At 52.5% G+C, this 24064-nt stretch overlaps 1 protein-coding gene across 2 annotated transcripts in view; it reads right to left on the bottom strand.

Annotated features, from left to right (window-relative positions):
* Nucleotides 1-9551, bottom strand: part of MLLT6 (MLLT6, PHD finger containing) — a 50893-nt gene extending 41342 nt beyond the window's left edge. For both annotated transcript variants that reach the window (XM_053965216.1, XM_053965217.1), the window contains exon 1: nt 9432-9551. In XM_053965216.1, the coding sequence (XP_053821191.1) occupies nt 9432-9540 (109 nt within the window). In that variant the 5' untranslated portion in view covers nt 9541-9551. The remainder of the gene's footprint in view (nt 1-9431) is intronic.
* Nucleotides 9552-24064: the final 14513 nt, after the last annotated feature.

Genomic DNA, 24064 nt, shown 5'->3' with positions numbered 1-24064 from the left:
TAAATGGGGAAAATCCTGCACGGTCCCATAACAGGCTGGAAAAATGGGAAAAATGAAATTAAATTGGATTAAATCCTGCAAAATTCTATAACAGGCTGGGAAAATGGGAAAAATGAAATTAAATGGGGAAAATCCGACAAAATTCCATGAGAGGATGGGAAAAAAAAGGGGAAAAATCAAATTTAATTGGATTAAATCCTGCAAAATTCCACAACAGGCTGGGAAAAGGGAAAAATCCAATTAAATTGGGGGAAAATCCTGCAAAATTCCATAACAGAATGGGAAAAATGGGAAAAAATCCAATTAAATGGGGAAAATCCTGCAAAATCCCAAAACGGGCTGGGAAAAATGGGAAAAATGAAATTAAATGGGGCAAAATCCTGCATGATCCCATAAGAGGATGGGAAAAATGGGAAAAAAATGAAATTAAATTGGATTAAATCCTGCACAATCCCATAGCAGGCTGGAAAAATGGGAAAAAATGAAATTAAATTGGATTAAATCCTGCAAAATTCCATAACAAAATGGGAAAAATCCAATTAAATGGGGAAAATCCTGCACGGTCCCATAACAGGCTGGAAAAATGGGAAAAAATTAGATTAAATTGGATTAAATCCTGCAAAATCCCAAAACAGGCTGGGGAAAATCCAATTAATTTGGAGTAAATCCTGCACGATCCCAAAACAGGCTGGGAAAATGGGAAAAAATCCCACTAAAGCCCTTTAAACTGGATTTATTCCTGATTTCTCCAGGGTTAAGAATGGAGCTGGAAATGATCGGGGCAGAAAAGGATCAGCAGCGAGAAATTGGGGAAAAAACAAAATTTAGAAAATAAAATGTAATTGAATCGAATTATTTAATTGCCATTTAAATGGTAAAATTGTGAAATAATTGCAAAATTTAAATGGAATTTATTGTCATTATTTTAATAATTGAATTATTTAATTGTCATTTAAATGGTAAAATTGTGAAATAATTGTAAAATTTAAATGTCATTTATTGTCATTATTTTAATAATTGAATTGAATTATTTAATTGCCATTTAAATGGTAAAATTGTGAAACAATTGTAAAATTTAAATGTCATTTATTTTCATTAGGTAATGTAATTTTTCATGTCAGATTTAAATGTAATTCAATTTAATTATTTGGGTTCTATTCATTTATTCATAAATAATTATCAATTATTTGGATTTTTTTTTGGTTAAATGGAATTTAAATTAATTTTGTAATGTAATTTTCATGTCAAATTTAAATGTAATTTAATTTGATTATTTGGGTTCTATTCATTTATTCATAAATAATTATCAATTATTTGGATTTTTTTTTGGTTAAATGGAATTGAATTTATTTTGTAATGTAATTTTTTCCCCTTTTCTCCCTGTTTTTCTCCCTGATTTCCTGGTTGATTTCCTGGGTTTTTTCCCATTTCTCCCTATTTTTCTCCCGATTTTTCTCCCGATTTTTCTCCCGATTTTTCTCCTGATTTTTCTCCCTGTTTTCCTGCTTTATTTCCTGGTTTTCTCCCTGTTTTCCTGGTTTTGTTTTCCCCATTTCTCCCTATTTTTCTCCCTGTTTTCCTGCTTTATTTCCTGTTTTTTCCCTGGTTTTTCCCTGGTTTTCTCCCTGTTTTCCTGGGTTTTTTTTTCCTGTTTTTTCCCCATTTTTCCCTATTTTTCTCCCTGTTCTCCTGGTTTATTTCCTGTTTTTTCCCTGTTTTTTCCCTATTTTTCTCCCTGTTCCCCTGGTTTATTTCCTGGTTTTTTCCCCTTTTCTCCCTGTTTTTTCCCTGTTTTTTCCCTGTTTTCCCCCCTATTTTTCTCCCTGTTTTCCTGCTTTATTTCCTGTTTATTTCCTGTTTTTTCCCTGTTTTTCTCCCTGTTTTCCTGCTTTATTTCCTGTTTTTTCCCTGGTTTTTTCCCTGGTTTTCTCCCTGTTTTCCTGGTTTATTTCCTGTTTTTTCCCCTTTTCTCCCTGTTTTTTCCCTGGTTTTTTCCCTGGTTTTCTCGCTGTTTTCCTGGTTTATTTCCTGTTTTTTTCCCCTTTTCTCCCTGTTTTTTCCCTGTTTTTTTCCCTGGTTTTCTCCCTGTTTTCCTGGTTTATTTCCTGTTTTTCCCTGTTCTTTTCCCTGGTTTTCTCGCTGTTTTCCTGGTTTATTTCCTGTTTTTTCCCCTTTTCTCCCTGTTTTTTTCCTGTTTATTTCCCTGGTTTTCTCCCTGTTTTCCTGGTTTATTTCCTGTTTTTTCCCTGTTTTTTTCCCTGTTCTTTTCCCTGGTTTTCTCGCTGTTTTCCTGGTTTATTTCCTGTTTTTTTCCCCTTTTCTCCCTGTTTTTTCCCTGTTTTTTTCCCTGGTTTTCTCCCTGTTTTCCTGGTTTATTTCCTGTTTTTCCCTGTTCTTTTCCCTGGTTTTCTCGCTGTTTTCCTGGTTTATTTCCTGTTTTTTTTCCCCTTTTCTCCCTGTTTTTTCCCTGTTTTTTTCCCTGGTTTTCTCCCTGTTTTCCTGCTTTATTTCCTGTTTTTTCCCTGTTTTTTTCCCTGGTTTTCTCCCTGTTTTCCTGGTTTATTTCCTGGTTTTCTCCCTGTTTTCCTGCTTTATTTCCTGTTTCCCCCTCCCCGTGCAGGTTCCTTTTCCCCAGGGTTCCTTTTTGGGCTCGGAGCTGTTTTGGGAATAAAAAACCTCCCCAAAGCCGCAGGGGCTGGGCCGGGCTCCAAAAGGGGAATCAGCAAATCCTGGGGGGCCCCAAAAACCCCAAAGGAGCTCCCTGGAAATCCCAAATGCTCCTGGAAATCCCAAATGCTCCTGAAAATCCCAAATGGCTCCTGGAAATCCCAAACTGCTCCTGAAAATCCCAAATGGCTCCTGGAAATCCCAAACGGTTCCTGGAAATCCCAAACTGCTCCTGAAAATCCCAAATGCTCCTGGAAATCAAAAATTCTTCCTGAAAATCCAAAATTCTCCCTGAAAATCCAAAATTCTCCCTGAAAATCCCAAATGCTCCTGGAAATCCCAAATGCTCCTGGAAATCCCAAACTGCTCCTGGAAATCCCAAATGGCTCCTGAAAATCCCAAATGGCTCCTGAAAATCTCAAATTCTTCCTGAAAATCCCAAACTGCTCCAGGAAATCCCAAACTGCTCCAAAAAATCCAAAACTGCTCTGGGAAATCCAAAATTCTTCCTGGAAATCCCAAACTTCTCCAGAAAATCCCAAACGTTTCCTGAAAATCCGAGGATCCGGATGTCCTGGGAACCGTTCTAGAAAATCTGAGACCGTTCCTGATCCCCTGGAGCTGTTCCTGATCCTCTGGAGCTGTTCCTGCACCTCTGGAGCTGTTCCTGATCCTCTGGAGCTGTTCCTGCACCTCTGGAGCTGTTCCTGATCCCCTGGAGCTGTTCCTGATCCTCTGGAGCTGTTCCTGATCCCCTGGAGCTGTTCCTGCACCTCTGGAGCTGTTCCTGCACCTCTGGAGCTGTTCCTGATCCTCTGGAGCTGTTCCTGATCCTCTGGAGCTGTTCCTGCACCTCTGGAGCTGTTCCTGATCCTCTGGAGCTGTTCCTGCACCTCTGGAGCTGTTCCTGCACCTCTGGAGCTGTTCCTGATCCTCTGGAGCTGTTCCTGCACCTCTGGAGCTGTTCCTGATCCTCTGGAGCTGTTCCTGCACCTCTGGAGCTGTTCCTGATCCTCTGGAGCTGTTCCTGCACCTCTGGAGCTGTTCCTGATCCCCTGGAGCTGTTCCTGCACCTCTGGAGCTGTTCCTGATCCCCTGGAGCTGTTCCTGATCCTCTGGAGCTGTTCCTGATCCCCTGGAGCTGTTCCTGATCCTCTGGAGCTGTTCCTGCACCTCTGGAGCTGTTCCTGATCCTCTGGAACTGTTCCTGCACCTCTGGAGCTGTTCCTGATCCCCTGGAGCTGTTCCTGATCCTCTGGAGCTGTTCCTGCACCTCTGGAGCTGTTCCTGATCCTCTGGAGCTGTTCCTGATCCTCTGGAGCTGTTCCTGCACCTCTGGAGCTGTTCCTGCACCTCTGGAGCTGTTCCTGCACCTCTGGAGCTGTTCCTGCACCTCTGGAGCTGTTCCTGATCCTCTGGAGCTGTTCCTGCACCTCTGGAGCTGTTCCTGATCCTCTGGAGCTGTTCCTGATCCACTGGAGCTGTTCCTGCACCTCTGGAGCTGTTCCTGATCCTCTGGAGCTGTTCCTGATCCTCTGGAGCTGTTCCTGATCCACTGGAGCTGTTCCTGCACCTCTGGAGCTGTTCCTGCACCTCTGGAACTGTTCCTGATCCTCTGGAGCTGTTCCTGATCCTCTGGAGCTGTTCCTGCACCTCTGGAGCTGTTCCTGCACCTCTGGAGCTGTTCCTGATCCCCTGGAGCTGTTCCTGCACCTCTGCAGCTGTTCCTGATCCTCTGGAGCTGTTCCTGATCCTCTGGAACTGTTCCTGATCCCCTGGAGCTGTTCCTGATCCTCTGGAGCTGTTCCTGCACCTCTGGAGCTGTTCCTGCACCTCTGGAGCTGTTCCTGATCCTCTGGAGCTGTTCCTGCACCTCTGGAGCTGTTCCTGATCCTCTGGAGCTGTTCCTGATCCTCTGGAGCTGTTCCTGATCCTCTGGAGCTGTTCCTGATCCCCTGGAGCTGTTCCTGATCCTCTGGAGCTGTTCCTGATCCCCTGGAGCTGTTCCTGATCCCCTGGAGCTGTTCCTGCACCTCTGGAGCTGTTCCTGATCCTCTGGAGCTGTTCCTGCACCTCTGGAGCTGTTCCTGCACCTCTGGAGCTGTTCCTGATCCTCTGGAACTGTTCCTGATCCTCTGGAGCTGTTCCTGATCCTCTGGAGCTGTTCCTGATCCTCTGGAGCTGTTCCTGCACCTCTGGAGCTGTTCCTGCACCTCTGGAGCTGTTCCTGATCCTCTGGAACTGTTCCTGCACCTCTGGAGCTGTTCCTGATCCTCTGGAGCTGTTCCTGATCCTCTGGAGCTGTTCCTGATCCTCTGGAGCTGTTCCTGCACCTCTGGAGCTGTTCCTGATCCTCTGGAGCTGTTCCTGCACCTCTGGAGCTGTTCCTGATCCTCTGGAGCTGTTCCTGCACCTCTGGAGCTGTTCCTGATCCTCTGGAGCTGTTCCTGCACCTCTGGAGCTGTTCCTGATCCCCTGGAGCTGTTCCTGATCCTCTGGAGCTGTTCCTGATCCCCTGGAGCTGTTCCTGATCCCCTGGAGCTGTTCCTGCACCTCTGGAGCTGTTCCTGATCCTCTGGAGCTGTTCCTGCACCTCTGGAGCTGTTCCTGCACCTCTGGAACTGTTCCTGATCCTCTGGAGCTGTTCCTGATCCCCTGGAGCTGTTCCTGATCCTCTGGAGCTGTTCCTGATCCTCTGGAGCTGTTCCTGATCCCCTGGAGCTGTTCCTGCACCTCTGGAGCTGTTCCTGCACCTCTGGAGCTGTTCCTGCACCTCTGGAGCTGTTCCTGATCCCCTGGAGCTGTTCCTGCACCTCTGGAGCTGTTCCTGCACCTCTGGAGCTGTTCCTGATCCCCTGGAGCTGTTCCTGATCCTCTGGAGCTGTTCCTGATCCTCTGGAGCTGTTCCTGCACCTCTGGAGCTGTTCCTGATCCTCTGGAGCTGTTCCTGATCCTCTGGAGCTGTTCCTGCACCTCTGGAGCTGTTCCTGATCCTCTGGAGCTGTTCCTGCACCTCTGGAGCTGTTCCTGATCCTCTGGAGCTGTTCCTGATCCCCTGGAGCTGTTCCTGATCCCCTGGAGCTGTTCCTGCACCTCTGGAGCTGTTCCTGCACCTCTGGAGCTGTTCCTGATCCTCTGGAGCTGTTCCTGATCCCCTGGAGCTGTTCCTGCACCTCTGGAGCTGTTCCTGATCCTCTGGAGCTGTTCCTGATCCCCTGGAGCTGTTCCTGCACCTCTGGAGCTGTTCCTGATCCTCTGGAGCTGTTCCTGATCCTCTGGATCTGTTCCTGATCCTCTGGAGCTGTTCCTGATCCTCTGGAGCTGTTCCTGATCCCCTGGAGCTGTTCCTGATCCTCTGGAGCTGTTCCTGATCCTCTGGAGCTGTTCCTGATCCTCTGGAGCTGTTCCTGCACCTCTGGAGCTGTTCCTGATCCCCTGGAGCTGTTCCTGCACCTCTGGAGCTGTTCCTGATCCTCTGGAGCTGTTCCTGCACCTCTGGAGCTGTTCCTGATCCCCTGGAGCTGTTCCTGCACCTCTGGAGCTGGTCCTGATCCTCTGGAGCTGTTCCTGATCCCCTGGAGCTGTTCCTGCACCTCTGGAGCTGTTCCTGATCCTCTGGATCTGTTCCTGATCCTCTGGAGCTGTTCCTGATCCCCTGGAGCTGTTCCTGATCCTCTGGAGCTGTTCCTGATCCTCTGGAGCTGTTCCTGCACCTCTGGAGCTGTTCCTGCTGCCCTGAAACTCTTCTGGGAAATATGAAACTGCTCCTGACCCCAAAAACTGCTCCTGACCCCTAAAAACTTCTCCTGACCATCTGGAGCTGCTCTGGACACACGGACAGGGCAGGGCTGGACACAGAGACATGGACAGGGCTGGACAGACAGACAGGGACAGGGCTGGACACACGGACAGGGACAGGGGTGGACACACGGACAGGGACAGGGGTGGACACACGGACAGGGACAGGGCTGGACACATGGACAGGACAGGTCTGGACACACGGACAGGGACAGGGCTCGACAGACAGACAGGGACAGGGGTGGACACACGGACAGGGACAGGGCTGGACACACGGACAGGGCTGGACACACGGACAGGGCTGGACAGACAGATGGACAGGGCTGGACACACGGACAGGGCTGGACACACGGACAGGGACAGGGCTCGACAGACAGACAGGGCAGGGCTGGACACACGGACAGGGCTGGACACATGGACAGGGCAGGGCTGGACACATGGACAGGGCAGGGCTGGGCACAGAGACATGGACAGGGCTGGACAGACAGACAGGGCTGGACACATGGACAGGACAGGGGTGGACACACGGACAGGGCAGGTCTGGACACACGGACAGGGCTGGACACACGGACAGGGCTGGACAGACAGATGGACAGGGCCGGACACACGGACAGGGCTGGACACACGGACAGGGACAGGGCTGGACACAGAGACAGGGACAGGGACAGGGCTGGACACACGGACAGGGACAGGGACAGGGCTGGACACACGGACAGGGCTGGACACACGGACAGGGCTGGACACACGGACAGGGACAGGGCTGGACACACGGACAGGGCAGGGACAGGTCTGGACACACGGACAGGGCTGGACACACGGACAGGGACAGGGACAGGGCTGGACACACGGACAGAGCCAGACACCCGGAGCCAGGACCGAGCACCGGGAACAGACGGAGAGCGAGCAGGAAGAGCTGGAGATGCACCGGGACAGGAACGGGATAAAAAACAACAACCGGGACAGGAACGGGATAAAAAATAACCGGGACAGGAACGGGATAAAAAATAACCAGGATAGGAACGGGATAAAAAATAACCGGGATAGGAACGGGATAAAAAATAACCGGGACAGGAACGGGATAAAAAATAACCGGGATAGGAATGGGATAACAACAACCGGGACAGGGACAGGATAAAAAACAACAACCGGGACAGGAACGGGATAAAAAATAACCGGGACAGGAACGGGATAAAAAATAACCGGGACAGGAACGGGATAAAAAATAACCGGGATAGGAACGGGATAAAAAATAACCGGGATAGGAATGGGATAACAACAACCGGGACAGGGACAGGATAAAAAACAACAACCGGGACAGGAACGGGATAACAACAACTGGGACAGGGACAGGATAAAAAACAACAACCGGGACAGGAATGGGATAAAAAACAACAACCGGGACAGGGACGGGATAAAACTACAACCGGGACAGGGATGGGATAAAAAATAACCGGGATAGGAATGGGATAAAAAACAACAACCGGGATAGGAATGGGATAACAACAACTGGGACAGGAATGGGATAAAACAACAACCGGGACAGGGATGGGATAAAACAACCGGGACAGGGATGGGATAAAACAACCGGGACAGGGATGGGATAAAAAATAACCAGGACAGGAACGGGATAACAACAACCGGGACACGAATGGGGTAAAACAACAACCAGGAAATTGATGGGATAACAACAACCGGGACAAGAACGGGATAAGAGCAGCTAGGACAGGAATGGGATAAAACAACAACCGGGAACGAATGAGAACAAAAATAATCGGGACAGAGATGGGATAAAAAATAACCAGGGATGGGATAACAACAGCCGGGAAATTGATGGGATAACAACAACCGGGACAAGGACGGGATAACAACAACCGGGACAGGAACGGGATAACAACAACCGGGACAGGAACGGGGTAAAACAACAACCGGGAAATTGATGGGATAACAACAACCGGGACAAGAACGGGATAACAACAACCGGGAAATTGATGGGATAACAACAACCGGGACAAGGACGGGATAACAACAACCGGGAAATTGATGGGATAAAACAACCGGGACAAGGACGGGATAACAACAACCGGGACAGGAACGGGATAACAACAACCGGGACAGGAACGGGATAAAACAGCAACCAGGAAATTGATGGGATAACAACAACCGGGAAATTGATGGGATAACAACAACCGGGACAGGAACGGGATAACAACAACCGGGACAAGGACGGGATAACAACAACCGGGAAATTGATGGGATAACAACAACCGGGACAGGAACGGGGTAACAACAACCGGGACAGGGACGGGATAACAGCAGCCGGGAAGACAGCGCGGCCCGAGCAGCCCGGAACCCTCGGCGCATTCCCAGCAAACCGAGCCGGGATCGCTGCGCCTCCGCCGCCTCGAATACCGATTTTAATCCGGATTTGTTTTGTTCGCCGATCCGAGGCGAAACTTTCCGGGCCCGTTACCGCGCGCTGGGGGCGGGCCCGGAGTCATTTAAAATGCAAATCGCCCGTGTCGCCGGGAGCGGCGGGCGGAGGAGGAGGAGGAGGAGAAGGGCTGCCTTCCTCCCTCCCTACCCTCGCAGGAGGCAGCTCCGGGCCCCGCCGCCCCCTCCGGTGCTTCCTCCCGGTCCCCCCATCCCCGACACCCCCGGGCCGGGCTGGGGGGGGGGGGGGGGGGCAGCACCTCTTCCCCTCCCCGCTAAACCGGGGGGGGCCACCGGAGCAATCCCCGCAGTGGCCACGGCCGGGGGGGCTCCGCTGCTGCCCCAACTCCTCCCCCGCCGTGTCCCCCCCCCCGCTCCGCGGCCGCGCCGCACCGGCGGCGACACCGTTATTTGGAACAATAGCGCTAAAACAAAGCGCCCCCCCCCCCCCCACACCCCCCCATCCTCACCCCGCCCCGTCCCCGGGGGGTTTCGGGGGGCTCGGCGAGGGGCTCGGGGGGGGGCGGGGGGCTCACCTTGGTGCACGGCCACATTGCAGCCGTGGCCGTCGCAGTAGACGAGCGGGTTCTCCGCCCAGCCGCGCTCGTCGGAACACACACAGCAGCCTCCCACCATCTCCTTCATACTTCCAGGAGGGTTTCCTGCCCCCCCGCCGCCCTCGGCGCGCTCCTGCTCCTCCTCCTCCTCCTCCTCCTCCTCCTCCTCCTCCTCCGTGCTGCCCCCTCCCCGCCTCTCCCGGGGAGGGGGGACAGCGGCGGCAGCGAGAAGCCACAAGCGGGCGGGGCGAGGCGCTGATGGAGGGACCGGGGGACAGCGCGGGGACAGCGCGGGGACAGCGCGGGGACAGCGGGGGTGGCGGATGTGGCCCCTCGCCACAAAGCTCCCCCCGCCTTTCTGCCTGTCCCCCCCCTTTCTGCTCGTCCCCCGCGTTTATCCCAGTCCCCCGCGTTTATTCCGCCCCCCCAGTTTGTCCCCGTCCCCCCCAGTTTGTCCCCGTCCCCCCCAGTTTGTCCCCGCGTTCCCGTCCCCCCCCCCCCCCCCACTCCCGGTGCAATCATGGCGGCGCCGCCCGCACGCTCCGGTAAAATTTGCGGTTCACGGATCTCGGCGCGGGCGGGCGGGCGGGTTTGCGCGCGGCGGATATTTTGATTTTTGGGGTTTTTTTTTTTTGACCCTTCCCCAACGCTCTGAGGATTTTGGGGTTCCTTTTTCCCACTCCAGCCTCCTGTGCTCGGCTGGGATGGCGCTGTGGCTGCGCTCCCGATGGACGAGCCGAAAATGCCATTCTCCCGAAATTCCCGGATCCCGGCTCCGGCTGCGCCAGCGGGAAATGGGATTTAACCCCTTGCACCTCGGGAAGGAGGAAAAATGTTCCTTCATCCTGGAATATCGGGAATGTTTCTTTATGAGATCGCACCTGTAGGAAACCAGTGAAGAAGTAAGATCCTGAATTATTGGGAATATTTATTGATGGGATTGCCTCTGCAGGGAATGAGTGAATTATCCTGGAATATTGGGAATATTTATTTATAGGATTGTGCCTGCCGGATAGGAGTGGAGAGAAATTATCCTGGAATATTGGGAATATTTATTTATAGGATTGCCTCTGCAGGGAATGAGTGGAGAGAAGGGATTCTGAGATACTGGGAATATTTATTTATGGGATTATGCCTGCAGGGAATGAGTGAAGGGGAATTATCCTGGAATATTGGGAATATTTATTTATGGGATTGCACCTGTATGAAAGGAGGGAAGAGGAATAACCCTGAAATATTTGGAATATTTATTTATGGGATTGCAGCTGCAGGGAACGAGTGAAATTATCCGGAAATATCGGGAAGAGTTCTGGGATTGCAGCTGTAGGAACCCAGTGAAGAGAAGCGATCCTGAAATATTTATGGGAATTTTTATTTATGGGATTGCGCCTGCAGGAAATGAGTGAAAAATCCCAAATATTGGGAATATTTTTTTGGGGGGGGGTTTATTTTATTTCCCCCTCCTTGCACTCCTGGAGAGTTTTGGGATGGATTCTTGGCACAACATTCCACCCCAAACACTCCAATCCCAAACCAGCCCCGATTCCTGAGGAATTTTTGGGGATTTTTTGGGATTTCCCACCACTCTCACTCCGAATGTTCCATCATTTTCCAATGTCCCATTCAATAACCCCAATCCCAAAATCAGAATTCTCCGTTTCCTCAGTTTCCCTCATCCCAAAACCCTTCGGAATCTCGGCCAGGCCCATCCTGGGATTTCCTTTAACCCAAACCCCAAAATTTGGATTTTTGACCCTTTTTGAGCTCCCCTCAAATGTTTTATCCACGATTTTCCCTTTATCCCAATCCCTGGAAATCCCTGGATGGGATCAGGGCACAGAGCAGCTTTAATTAAAATTTAAATTCCAATAAATTACATAAAATTCCATTTCAATTCCATTAAATTCAATTTAATTCCATTTCAATTCCATTTAAATTCCATTAAATTTCGTTTAAATTCCAATAAATCCAATAATTTAATTAATATTTTTATTATTTAAATGATTTGCTAATTATTAATTTTATTTGTAATTTTTTTTCTTTAAACTATTAAATAATTGTTTAATTGTTTTATTTGTATATTTTGCTACGTAAACTATTCAGTAATAAAATATTGAATTATTTAATTTGTATTTTTATTCTTTAAATGAATAAATAATTAAATATTTGATGGCTTTATTTGTATTTCTATTCTTTAAATTATCAATTAATTAAATATTTAATGATTTTATTTGTAAGCTTATTACTTAAATTCTTAAATAATTTAAAATGTGATTATTTTATTTGTCTTTTTTAGTCTTTAAATGATTAAAACAGTGCCCAGTGCTCGGTACCCAGTGCCCAGTGCCCAGTGCCCAGTGCCCAGTGCCCAGTGCCCAGTGCTCAGTGCCCAATGCCCGGTGCCCAGTGCCCAATGCCCAGTGCCCAGTGCTCACTGCCCAGTGCCCAGTGCCCAGTGCCCAATGCCCAGTGCCCAATGCCCAGTGCTCAGTGCTCAGTGCCCAATGCCCAGTGCCCAATGCTCAGTGCCCAATGCCCAGTGCCCAATGCCCAGTGCCCAGTGCCCAGTGCCCATTGACCAATGGCCAATGCCCAGTGCCCAATGCCCAGTGCTCGGTACCCAGTGCCCAGTGCCCAATGCCCAATGCCCAATGCCCAATGCCCAGTGCCCAATGCCCAATGCCCAATGCCCAGTGCCCAGTGCCCAATGCCCAGTGCCCAGTGCCCAATGCCCAGTGCTCGGTACCCAGTGCCCAATGCCCAATGCCCAATGCCCAATGCCCAGTGCCCAATGCCCAATGCCCAATGCCCAGTGCCCAGTGCCCAATGCCCAGTGCCCAGTGCCCAATGCCCAATGCCCAGTGCTCGGTACCCAGTGCCCAGTGCCCAATGCCCAGTGCCCAGTGCCCAGTGCTCAGTGCCCAGTGCTCGGTACCCAGTGCCCAGTGCTCAGTGCCCAGTGCCCAATGCCCAGTGCTCAGTGCCCAATGCCCAATGCCCAATGCCCAGTGCTCAGTGCCCAATGCCCCGTGCCCAATGCCCAGTGCCCAGTGCCCAGTGCCCAAAGACCCGTGCCCAATGCCCAGTGCCCAATGCCCAGTGCCCAATGCCCAATGCCCAGTGCTCAGTGCCCAGTGCCCAGTGCCCAATGCCCCGTGCCCAATGCCCAGTGCCCAGTGCCCAATGCCCAATGCCCAGTGCTCAGTGCCCAATGCCCAGTGCTCAGTGCTCAGTGCCCAGTGCCCAGTGCCCAGTGCCCAATGCCCCGTGCCCAATGCCCAGTGCCCAGTGCCCAATGCCCAATGCCCAGTGCCCAATGCCCAGTGCTCAGTGCCCAATGCCCAGTGCCCAATGCCCAGTGCCCAGTGCCCAATGCCCAATGCCCAGTGCCCAGTGCTCGGTACCCAGTGCCCAGTGCCCAGTGCCCACTGCTCAGTGCCCAATGTCCAGTGCCCAGTGCCCAGTGCCCAGTGCCCAGTGCCCAGTGCCCAGTGCCCAATGCCCAATGCCCAGTGCCCAGTGCTCAGTGCCCAATGCCCAGTGCCCAGTGCCCAATGCCCAGTGCCCAGTGCCCAATGCCCAATGCCCAGTGCTCAGTGCCCAGTGCCCAGTGCCCAATGCCCAGTGCCCAATGCTCAGTGCCCAATGCCCAGTGCCCAGTGCCCAGTGCCCAATGCCCAATGCCCAGTGCCCAATGCCCAATGCCCAGTGCCCAATGCCCAGTGCCCAGTGCCCAGTGCCCAATGCCCAATGCCCAGTGCCCAATGCCCAGTGCCCAGTGCCCAGTGCCCAATGCCCAATGCCCAGTGCCCAATGCCCAGTGCCCAGTGCTCAGTGCCCAATGCCCAGTGCTCAGTACCCAGTGCCCAATGCCCAGTGCCCAGTGCCCAATGCCCAGTGCCCAATGCCCAATGCCCAGTGCTCAGTGCCCAGTGCCCAGTGCCCAATGCCCAGTGCCCAATGCCCAGTGCCCAATGCCCAATGCCCAGTGCCCAATGCCCAGTGCTCGGTACCCAGTGCCCAGTGCCCATTGACCAATGGCCAATGCCCAGTGCCCAATGCCCAGTGCCCAATGTCCAGTGCCCAATGCCCAGTGCCCAGTGCCCAGTGCCCAGTGCTCAGTGCCCAATGCCCAGTGCCCAGTGCTCAATGCCCAGTGCCCAATGCCCAATGCCCAGTGCCCAGTGCCCATTGCCCAGTGCCCAGTGCCCAGTGCCCAGTGCCCAGTACTCAGTGCCCAGTGCCCAGTGCCCGGTGCCCGGTGCTCGGTACCCAGTGCCCAATGCCCAGTGCCCAGTGCCCAATGCTCAGTGCCCAGTGCCCAGTGCCCAATGCCCAATGCCCAATGCCCAATGCCCAATGCCCAGTGCCCAGTGCCCAATGCCCAGTGCCCAGTGCTCAGTGCCCAGTGCCCATTGCCCAATGCCCAGTACCCAGTGCCCAGTGCTCAGTGCCCAATGCCCAGTGCCCAATGCCCAGTGCCCAGTGCCCAGTGCCCATTGACCAATGGCCAATGCCCCGGTCTGCTGCCTCCTGCCCGCTGCCTGGTGCCCGCTGTCCTGTGCCCAGTCCCCGCTGCCTCGTGCCCGCTGCCCTGTGCCCGCTCCACGCTGCCCAGTCCCCGGTGCCCAGTCTCCTCTGCCCCGTGCCCAGTGCCTGGTGTGCTCGGTGCCCGGTGTGCCCGGTGTGCTCGGTGTGCCTGGTGTGCCCGGTGCCCGGTGTGGCCGGTGCCTGGTGTGATCGGTGCCCGGTGTGGCCGGTGCCCAGTGTGCCCGGTGTGCCCAGTGCCCGGTGTGCCCGGTGCCCGGTGTGCCCGGTGTGCCCGGTGCCCGGTGTGCCCGGTGTGCCCAGTGCCCGGTGTGCCCGGTGTGCCCGGTGCCCGGTGTGCCCGGTGCCCGGTGTGCTCTGTGCCCAGTGTGCTCTGTGCCCGGTGTGCCCGGTGCCCGGTGTGCCCGCTGGGCCCGGGGCGGCGGCGCGGGGCGCGCCCCCAGCGCGGGCAGGAAGCGCCCGCGGCCCCTCGGGCTCGGAGCCGCATCCGGCCCTGGGCTGCGGGGGCGCAGGAAACGGGGGGGGAGCGGGGAGAGGGGGAGGGGAGAGGGGGGGGGAGGGGAGAGGGGGGGGGAGGGACCGGGGAGGGGAGAACGGAGAGGAGGGAGATGGGCCAGGGGAGCGGGGGAGAGGCCCTGGACAGTGGAGGGACACAGGGGAACCTCCCGGGACACGTCAGGATCCATCCCATCCCTGCATCCACCCCTTCTTCCATCCATCCATGGATTCCATCCATCCATCATCCATCCATCCATCATCCATCCATGGATTCCATCCATCATCCATCCATCATCCATCCATCCATCATCCATCCATTCATCCATCCATCCATCCATCCATCCATCCATCCATCATCCATCCATCATCCATCCATCCATCATCCATCCATTCATCCATCCATCCATCCATCCATCCATCCATCCATCATCCATCCATCATCCATCCATCCATCATCCATCCATTCATCCATCCATCCATCCATCCATCCATCCATCATCCATCTATCCATCATCCATCCATCATCCATCCATCATCCATCATCCATCCATCCATCATCCATCCATCATCCATCCATCCATCCATCCATCCATCATCCATCCATCCATCATCCATCCATCATCCATCCATCATCCATCCATCCATCATCCATCCATCCATCATCCATCCATTCATCCATCCATCCATCTATCCATCCATCCATCCATCATCCATCCATCATCCATCCATCCATCCATCCATCCATCCATCATCCATCATCCATCCATCCATCCATCCATCCATCCATCATCCATCCATCCATCCATCCATCCATCCATCATCCATCCATCCATCCATCCATCCATCCATCCATCCATCATCCATCCATCATCCATCCATCCATCCATCATCCATCCATCCATCATCCATCCATCATCCATCCATCCATCCATCCATCCATCCATCCATCATCCATCCATCCATCATCCATCCATCCATCATCCATCCATCCATCCATCCATCCATCCATCCATCATCCATCCGTCCGTCCATCCATCCATCCATCCATCCATCCATCATCCATCATCCATCCATCCATCCATCATCCATCTATCCTTCCATGGATTCCATCCATCCCTCAGGACAGGCCGGACATTGGGATTTTCCAGAGGGACAAGGGGACAAGGACAGTGGGACAAGGGGACAAGGACGGAGGGACAAAGGGACAAGGATGGAGGGACAGGACACTCCTGTCCTGCCACGGGCAGGGATGGACGGGATTTTGGGCAGGAATTCCTGCCTGGGACGGAATTCCCAGAGCAGCTGGGGCTGCTCCGTCCCTGGCAGTGTCCCAGGCCAGGGGACAGGGCTTGGGCCACCCTGGGACAGGGGGAGGTGGCCCTGCCATGGCGGGGGTGGCACTGGAGGCGATTTCAGGTCCCCTCCCACCCAAACCATTCCAGGATCCTTTGGTTCCTCAGATCCACCAAATTCCCACCCAAAGCCCCGCGGGACCAGGGAGAGGGGACGGGGACAGAGGGGGACAGGAGGGGACAGGAGGGGACAGGATGGGACAGGAGGGGACAGGATGGGACAGGGAGGGACAGGAGGGGACAGGAGGGGACAGGAGGGGACAGGATGGGACAGGGAGGGACAAGGAGGGACAGAGGGGACAGAGGGGACAGAGGGGACAGGATGGGACAGGGAGGGACAGGGGTGGACAGGGAGGGCTGAGGGGGACAGGGGGACAGGAGGGGACAGAGGGGACAGGGGGGGACAGGAGGGGACAGAGGGGACAGAGTGGATAGAGGGGACAGAGGGGACAGGAGGGGACAGGAGGGGACAGGATGGGACAGGATGGGACAGGATGGGACAGGGGGGACAGGATCGAGATGAGTTGGAATTCCCTCCCCCCACCCCCCCCCCCAGTTGCTCCTCAGGAATTCTGGGACTGTGACCCGGGAATTAATCACTGCTGAGTGATTAATTGATTAATTAATTAATTAATCAATCACGACTAGGCCCTTGGCAGACAAAAATCGGCCAAATTCTGACGTCTTTGAGCTTTCCCCCCAAAAAAATAATGTGGAAAAGTCACCGGCACCACTCCAGCATGAATCAGAAATAATTAATGAGTAATGAATGAGTAATTAATGAGTAATTAACGAGTGGCACCAATCAGCTCAGCCCTGACTCACATCCGTCCCGAGGCTGAAATATTTTTTTGGGGTTTTGTGAGCCCCAGGAATGGGAAATTTTGGGGTGTGAAGGAGTTTGGGATGGGTCTGAGGATTCCCCAGGGGCACTAAAACCAGCTTTAATTAAGCTCCGCATTAATTAAATCCGTGGATAAATTAACACCGCGGTTCGCGAGCAGGGCGTGGAGCAATTCCGCGGCTCTGCTCCGCCAACAGCAGCAGATTTTTGGGGTGATTTCCTAATTTAGACAAACCCTCCGCGCTGTCCCCTTGCTCTGCTCCGCCCCGCCTCGGAGACAGCGGCGACACCAAAATAGCGACGGGACCCGAAACCGAAACCGAGATTTGCGGCACCAAAGCTCCTTAAAGGGATTTGTGAAGGGTTTGCTCTGCCGGGACGGATTTGGGGGTTTTTTTTGGGGGGCGTTTTCTCCTTTTCTGCCGCCGAGTTGTGGGGTTGGGGTGGGCGCGTTTTCCCCTGTGGGGTTCTGTCACTTCGGTCGCCTCAGGTGTGTTCATCAAAATTTAAATAAATAAATGTATTAATCTCATTTCCTTCCCAAATAAAGGATGTGAAGTGGTGAATCCCTGAATCCCAGGACAGGGAATGTTTATTTATGGGATTGCAGGAAAAGAGTAAAGAGAAATTATCCTAAAATATTGGGAATATTTATTTATGGGATTGCACCTGCAGGGAATGAGTGAAGTGATCCTGAGATATTGGGAATATTTATTCCCAATTATATATCCCAATATATATATATATATATATATATATATATATATATATATTTATATATATTTATTCCCCATTATTATATCCCATATTTATTTATGGGATTGTGACCGCAGGAAGGGAGCAGAGAGAAATTATCCTGGAATATTGGGAATATTTATTTATGGGATTGCACCTGCAGATCCCAAAATCTGCATCACGGCACCTTTGGGATATCCCGGGACACTCCCCTTGCCTTGGGCCCCGAACCAAACCCGGGAGCGATTTCCCAGCCGCATTCCTCTTTTTATGGGCAATAAATCTATGGGATAAATTCTAATGTATTGGGAATAAATTCATAGGATAAATTCTAATTTATGGGGAATAAATCCATAGGATAAATTCTAATTCCTCGGGAGTTAGAAATTCCCCCGGGAATTCCGTTCCAGCCCCAGGGGCCGCAGGGATGGGATGCCCCGAGCGATCCCCGGGGATCCGGGCGGCGCCGCTGGGCGGGCGGCCGGGGACCTCTGCTGGGAGAAACCGAAAAATGCTCTTTTTTCCCCCAAAATCGTGGCCGGGCTGGCGGTGGGAGGGAGCCCTGCAGAGCAGCTCCTGTGTCCCTGCCGGTCCCCACAGCCCGCTGGCCCCGGGCCACCGGGAGAGAGGCCCCGGTCCCCGGGCAAGTGTCCCTTGGTGTCCTCTGGTCCCCGGGTGAGTGTCCTTCGGTGTCCCCGGTCCCCGGGCGAGTGTCCCTTGGTGTCCTCTGGTCCCCGGGTGAGTGTCCCTTGGTGTCCTCTGGTCCCCGGGTGAGTGTCCTTCGGTGTCCTCTGGTCCCCGGGCGAGTGTCCCTTGGTGTCCCCAGTCCCCGGGCGAGTGTCCCTTGGTGTCCTCTGGTCCCCGGGCGAGTGTCCCTTGGTGTCCCCAGTCCCCGGGCGAGTGTCCCTTGGTGTCCTCTGGTCCCCGGGCGAGTGTCCCTTGGTGTCCCTGGTCCCCGGGCGAGTGTCCCTTGGTGTCCCTGGTCCCCGGGCGAGTGTCCCTTGGTGTCCCCAGTCCCCGGGTGAGTGTCCCTTGGTGTCCCTGGTCCCCGGGCGAGTGTCCCTTGGTGTCCTCTGGTCCCCGGGCGAGTGTCCCTTGGTGTCCTCTGGTCCCCGGGCGAGTGTCCCTTGGTGTCTCTGGTCGCCGGGCGAGTGTCCCTTGGTGTCCCCAGTCCCCGGGCGAGTGTCCCTTGGTGTCCCCAGTCCCTGGGCGAGTGTCCCTCGGTGTCCTCTGGTCCCCGGTCCCCGGGCGAGTGTCCCTTGGTGTCCTCTGGTCCCCGGGCGAGTGTCCCTTGGTGTCCTCTGGTCCCCGGTCCCCGGGCGAGTGTCCCTCGGTGTCCTCTGGTCCCCGGGCGAGTGTCCCACCGTGTCCTCCAGTCCCTGGGCGAGTGTCCCTCGGTGTCCTCTGGTCCCCGGGTGAGTGTCCTTCGGTGTCCTCTGGTCCCTGGGCAAGTGTCCCTCGGTGTCCTCTGGTCCCTGGGCAAGTGTCCCTTGGTGTCCCCAGTCCCTGGGCGAGTGTCCCTCGGTGTCCCCAGTCCCCGGGCGAGTGTCCCTTGGTGTCCCTGGTCCCTGGGCGAGTGTCCCTTGGTGTCCCTGGTCCCCGGGCGAGTGTCCCTCGGTGTCCCCAGTCCCCGGGCGAGTGTCCCTTGGTGTCCCTGGTCCCCGGGCGAGTGTCCCTCGGTGTCCCCAGTCCCTGGGCGAGTGTCCCTTGGTGTCCTCTGGTCCCCGGTCCCCGGGCGAGTGTCCCTTGGTGTCCTCTGGTCCCCGGTCCCTGGGCGAGTGTCCCTCGGTGTCCCCAGTCCCTGGGCGAGTGTCCCTCGGTGTCCCCAGTCCCTGGGCGAGTGTCCCTCGGTGTCCTCTGGTCCCCGGTCCCTGGGCGAGTGTCCCTTGGTGTCCCCAGTCCCCGGGCGAGTGTCCCTCGGTGTCCTCTGGTCCCCGGTCCCTGGGCGAGTGTCCCTCGGTGTCCTCTGGTCCCCGGTCCCTGGGCGAGTGTCCCTTGGTGTCCCCAGTCCCTGGGCGAGTGTCCCTCGGTGTCCTCTGGTCCCCTGTGGCTGCAGGGGAAGGGAGGAATCTCCCGGAACTGGGAATAACCCCAGGAAACGCAGCTGTTCCTGCAGCTCATCCCCATGGGATCCCGATCCTGCAGCTCATCCCCATGGGATCATCCATCCCACAGCTCATCCCTTTGGGATCATCAATCCTGCAGCTCATCCCTTTGGGATCAGCATTCCCCAGCTCATCCCGGGTTCCCATTCCCCACTGCATCCCATGGGGATTCCCATCCTAGAGCTCATCCCAATGGGATCCTGCAGTTCATCCCTTTGGGATCAGCATTCCCTACAGCTCATCCCTTTGGGATCATCATTCCTGCATCTCTTCCCTTTGGGATCATCATTCCCATAGCTCATTCAGGATTCCCATTTCCACAGCTCATCCCTTTGGGATCATCATTCCTGTAGCTCATCCCAGATTCCTGTTCTCCATCTCATCCCTTTGGGATCATCATTCCTGCAGTTCATCCTTTTGGGATCATCATTCCCCAGCTCATCCTTTTGGGATCATCATTCCCACAGTTCATCCCAGATTCCTGTTCTCCATCTCGTCCTTTTGGGATCATCATTCCCGTAGCTCATTCAGGATTCCCATTCCTACAGCTCATCCCTTTGGGATCATCATTCCCACAGCTCACCCCTTTGGGATCATCATTCCCACAGCTCGTCCTTTTGGGATCATCATTCCCGTAGCTCATCCCAGATTCCTGTTCTCCATCTCATCCCTTTGGGATCATCATTCCTGCAGTTCATCCTTTTGGGATCATCATTCCCCTTCTCATCCCTTTTGGGATCATCATTCCTGCAGTTCATCCCTTTGGGATCATCATTCCCACAGCTCATCCCAGATTCCCATTCCCGCAGTTCCTCCCGATCCCTCCCTGCATCCCAGACTGGAGCTGGGAATTCTTTCTCAAAAAAAAAAAAAGGAATTTTTAATCCAGAGAAATGTGAATTTTGAACTCAAGGAAATGGGAATTTTTAACTCAAAGGAACGGGAATGTTTAATTTGAAGGAATTGGAATTTTTAACTCAAAGAAATGAGATGTTTTAACTCAAAAAATGGGAATTTTAAACCAAAGCAATGGGAATTTGTAATCCAAAGGAATGAGATTTTTTTTTCCCACAAAGGAATGGGAATTTCCACTCCAGAGGGGGAAAGTTGGGATTTTCCATTATTTTTCCCATTTTTGTTTCGCTTTCCTCTGACCCCAACCAAAAACGAACACAAGAATTAATTTTATGACCAAAAAAATCCAATTTTTTTCTCCTTTCGCCCCCTTTAAAGGAACCTCCCTCCCTTTGGCTCTCCTGGAAGTGAAATTTTACCCCCAAACCACCCCAGATTTGCTGATTTTCACCCCAAACCAAGCGATTCCAGCCCAAAATTTTGTATTTTCTTTTATTTTTAAATGTATATTTCTTTTATTCCATTTATTTCCACTGCAGCTCCACTCCCCTCGCTCTATTTCTTGTTTAAAGTTGATTTTTTTTATTCTTTGGTCACTTAAATTCCCTCAAACACCTCAAAAGCAAAGTGAGAATTATCATAACTAACATAAGGATGATAATTCCTATTTTAATTATTATTTTTTGGGCAGTTCTGCCACTCCAGGTGCCTTTGTAATGAAAATTTTGAGGTATTTTGAATTTTTTTTTCCCAACCCCTCGACATTTACAGAACATATACAGAGAATTTATTGCGATTTACAGAACATTTACAAATATTTACAAATATTCACCATTATTTACATCCTAACCCCACGCACGAGCCAAGAAATGAACAAAATCTCTGCCCAAAATGTGAATTTTTTAATAGAAAAAGCGAATTTTTAGCCCTATGTACACCGGGATAAAAATCTGGGCCGCTCCCCCCGCAATTCCCGAGGTGATTTTATCCCTTGGAAAAATATTCCTGAGGTTTTTTTTTTTATTTGGGGGGGAGCTGCGGCGTCTGGAGGTTGCTGGATTTAAATATTTATATTGATATATTTATATTTATGCTCATATAGGATTTTTAAATATATTTCTACGATTTTTAATATATTTCTATGATTTTTACAGAGGATTATAAATATAAATATAAATATTCATCCCCAGCGTGCATCCCGGGATTGTTTTTTTTTTTCCCAAACCCCACCCGCAAATTATTTAAAATTCCCTTTTTTTTTTTTTTTTAATACATTTTTAACCCCACCCGGAATTCCATGGGAATTCCATGGAAAACCTCCCTTAAAATCCACTTTTCTCGCCGCGTTTTGGGGTTGTTTGGGGGTTTTTTTTTGGGGAATAACTGCTCGAAAATCCCAATATTTTGCCGAGGGAATTTCCCGCCGCTCTGCTCAGCGGGAGGGGGCGAAATAAACACAAAAAAAAGCGATTTAACCCCAAAAAAACCCGCTAAAAACCCAAATTAAACAAACACCGCTCACCCATTTGCGGGCCCAGCACATCCCAAATATTCCCAGCCTTTAAAATCCCTTTTTTTTTTTCCCTTTTTTTCCTTATTTTTTAAGGCTCTGATGGAATAAAAAAAATGGAATTAAAAATTAAAAATTGGAATAAATCCAGCAGGCCGCATGGAAAGATTTTCCTTTCAATCCTTCCATTTTCCCTCACGATGATTTTTTTAATTTTAAATTTTTTTTCTTTTGTTTTCAGGCCTAAATTTTGGAGGAAAAAATTAAGAATTTTCCAAGCGGGATCCTCGGGAATTTTTTTCTTCTGGAAAAAAAAAAAAAAAAGCAAAACAACCCAAAAAAACTCCAAATTAGCTCTGATTTTTTAATTTTTTTTTTTTTTTAAGTTCCTAAAGGAGAAATTTGGGATCTTTGATGGGCTGGAAATCCCATCGGGAATTTCCAAAGCTTTGGAAAAGTTCAAGCGGGGGAGGGAGGGAAATTCCAGCCGGGATCAAATCCTTCCATTCCCGATTTTCCCGGATTCAAACCTTTTCCAGGGATGATTATCCCACAAATTCCTCATTTTTTTCCCCCTTTTCCACCACTTTTAAAAAATATTTTTCAAATGTCCATGGAGCAGTTTCAAGTCACTTCCTCTCCACCCCTCCCGCTTTCTCCCGAGCTCCCAAAATTCCCGATTTTTTTTATTAATTGGCCTTTCCTCCCTGCCCCTACAGCAGGAAAACACCGCTGGAAAATCGGGATTTTCTGGATTTTCCACATTTTCCCTGCGAACCACTCGGCCCGGAAAGGAACGGGATTTTTCCCTTTCCTGCGTGGGATTTTTATCGATTTAATCCAATTTTTTATGCAGGAAAAGGAAGAAATTATGTCTGGTGTTTGAGGTTTTTTGGGTTTTTTTTTGGTTTTTTGGTTTTTGGGGTTTTTTTTAGTAGGGTCAGGAGCTCCTTCTCAGCTTATTCCCAGTTTTCCCAGTTCATTCCCAGTTCTCCCAGTAGCTGCTTTATCCCTAAATGCCTTTCCTGGGAATCACCCCCCTCGTTTCCAGCGGCCCGCGGAGTTTTTGGGGAATTATTTGGGTTTTAACCTCACCCTAAAACTCCTCCCAAACCCAATATCGCGGAGCACGCGCGGCCCCAAATCGGCCCCAAATCAGACCCAGATCGGCCCCAAATCGGGCCCAAATTGGCCCCAAAACGGACCCGAATCAGGACAAAATCGGCCCCAAATCAGACCCAAACTGGCCCCAAATCAGACCCAGATCGGCCCCAAATTCGCCCCAAATCAGACCCAGATCGACCCCAAATCAGACCCAAATCGGCCCCAAATCAGACCCAAATCGGCCCCAAATCAGGCCAAAATCACCCCAAATCGGGCCCAAATCGGCCTCAAATCAGCCCCAAATGGGGCCAAAATCGGCCCCAAAGTGGCCCCGAATCAGTCCCAAGTCGGACCCAAACCAGCCCCAAATCGGCCCCGAATCAGGCCAAAATCACCCCAAATCGGCCCCGAATCAGCGCCAAATTGGGTCAAAAATCAGCCCCAAATCGGCCCCAGATCAGCCCCAAACCGGCCCCGGATCAGCCCCAAACCGGCCCCAAACCGGCCCCAGATCAGCCCCAAACCGGCCCCAAACCGGCCCCGGATCAGCCCCAAACCGGCCCCAGATCAGCCCCAAACCGGCCCCAGACCGGCCCCGGATCAGCCCCAAACCGGCCCCGGATCAGCCCCAAACCGGCTCCAAACCGGCCCCGGATCAGCCCCAAACCAGCCCCAGATCGACCCCAAACCAGCCCCAGATCGACCCCAAACCGGCCCCGGATCAGCCCCAAACCAGCCCCAAACCGGCCCCAGATCAGCCCCAAACCGGCCCCAAACCAGCCCCAGATCAGCCCCAAACCAGCCCCGGATCAGCCCCAAACCGGCCCCAAACCGGCCCCGGATCAGCCCCAAACCGGCCCCAAACCAGCCCCGGATCAGCCCCAAACCGGCCCCAAACCGGCCCCGGATCAGCCCCAAACCGGCCCCAAACCGGCCCCAAACCGGCCCCAGATCAGCCCCAAACCGGCCCCAGATCAGCCCCAAACCGGCCCCGGATCAGCCCCAAACCAGCCCCAAACCGGCCCCGGATCAGCCCCAAACCGGCCCCAAAGCTCCGCGCG

This window comes from Vidua chalybeata, chromosome 26 (genome assembly GCF_026979565.1).
Source record: "Vidua chalybeata isolate OUT-0048 chromosome 26, bVidCha1 merged haplotype, whole genome shotgun sequence".
NCBI classification, from domain to species: Eukaryota; Metazoa; Chordata; class Aves; order Passeriformes; family Viduidae; genus Vidua; species Vidua chalybeata.
This window is presented reverse-complemented; position numbering and strand designations above follow the sequence as displayed.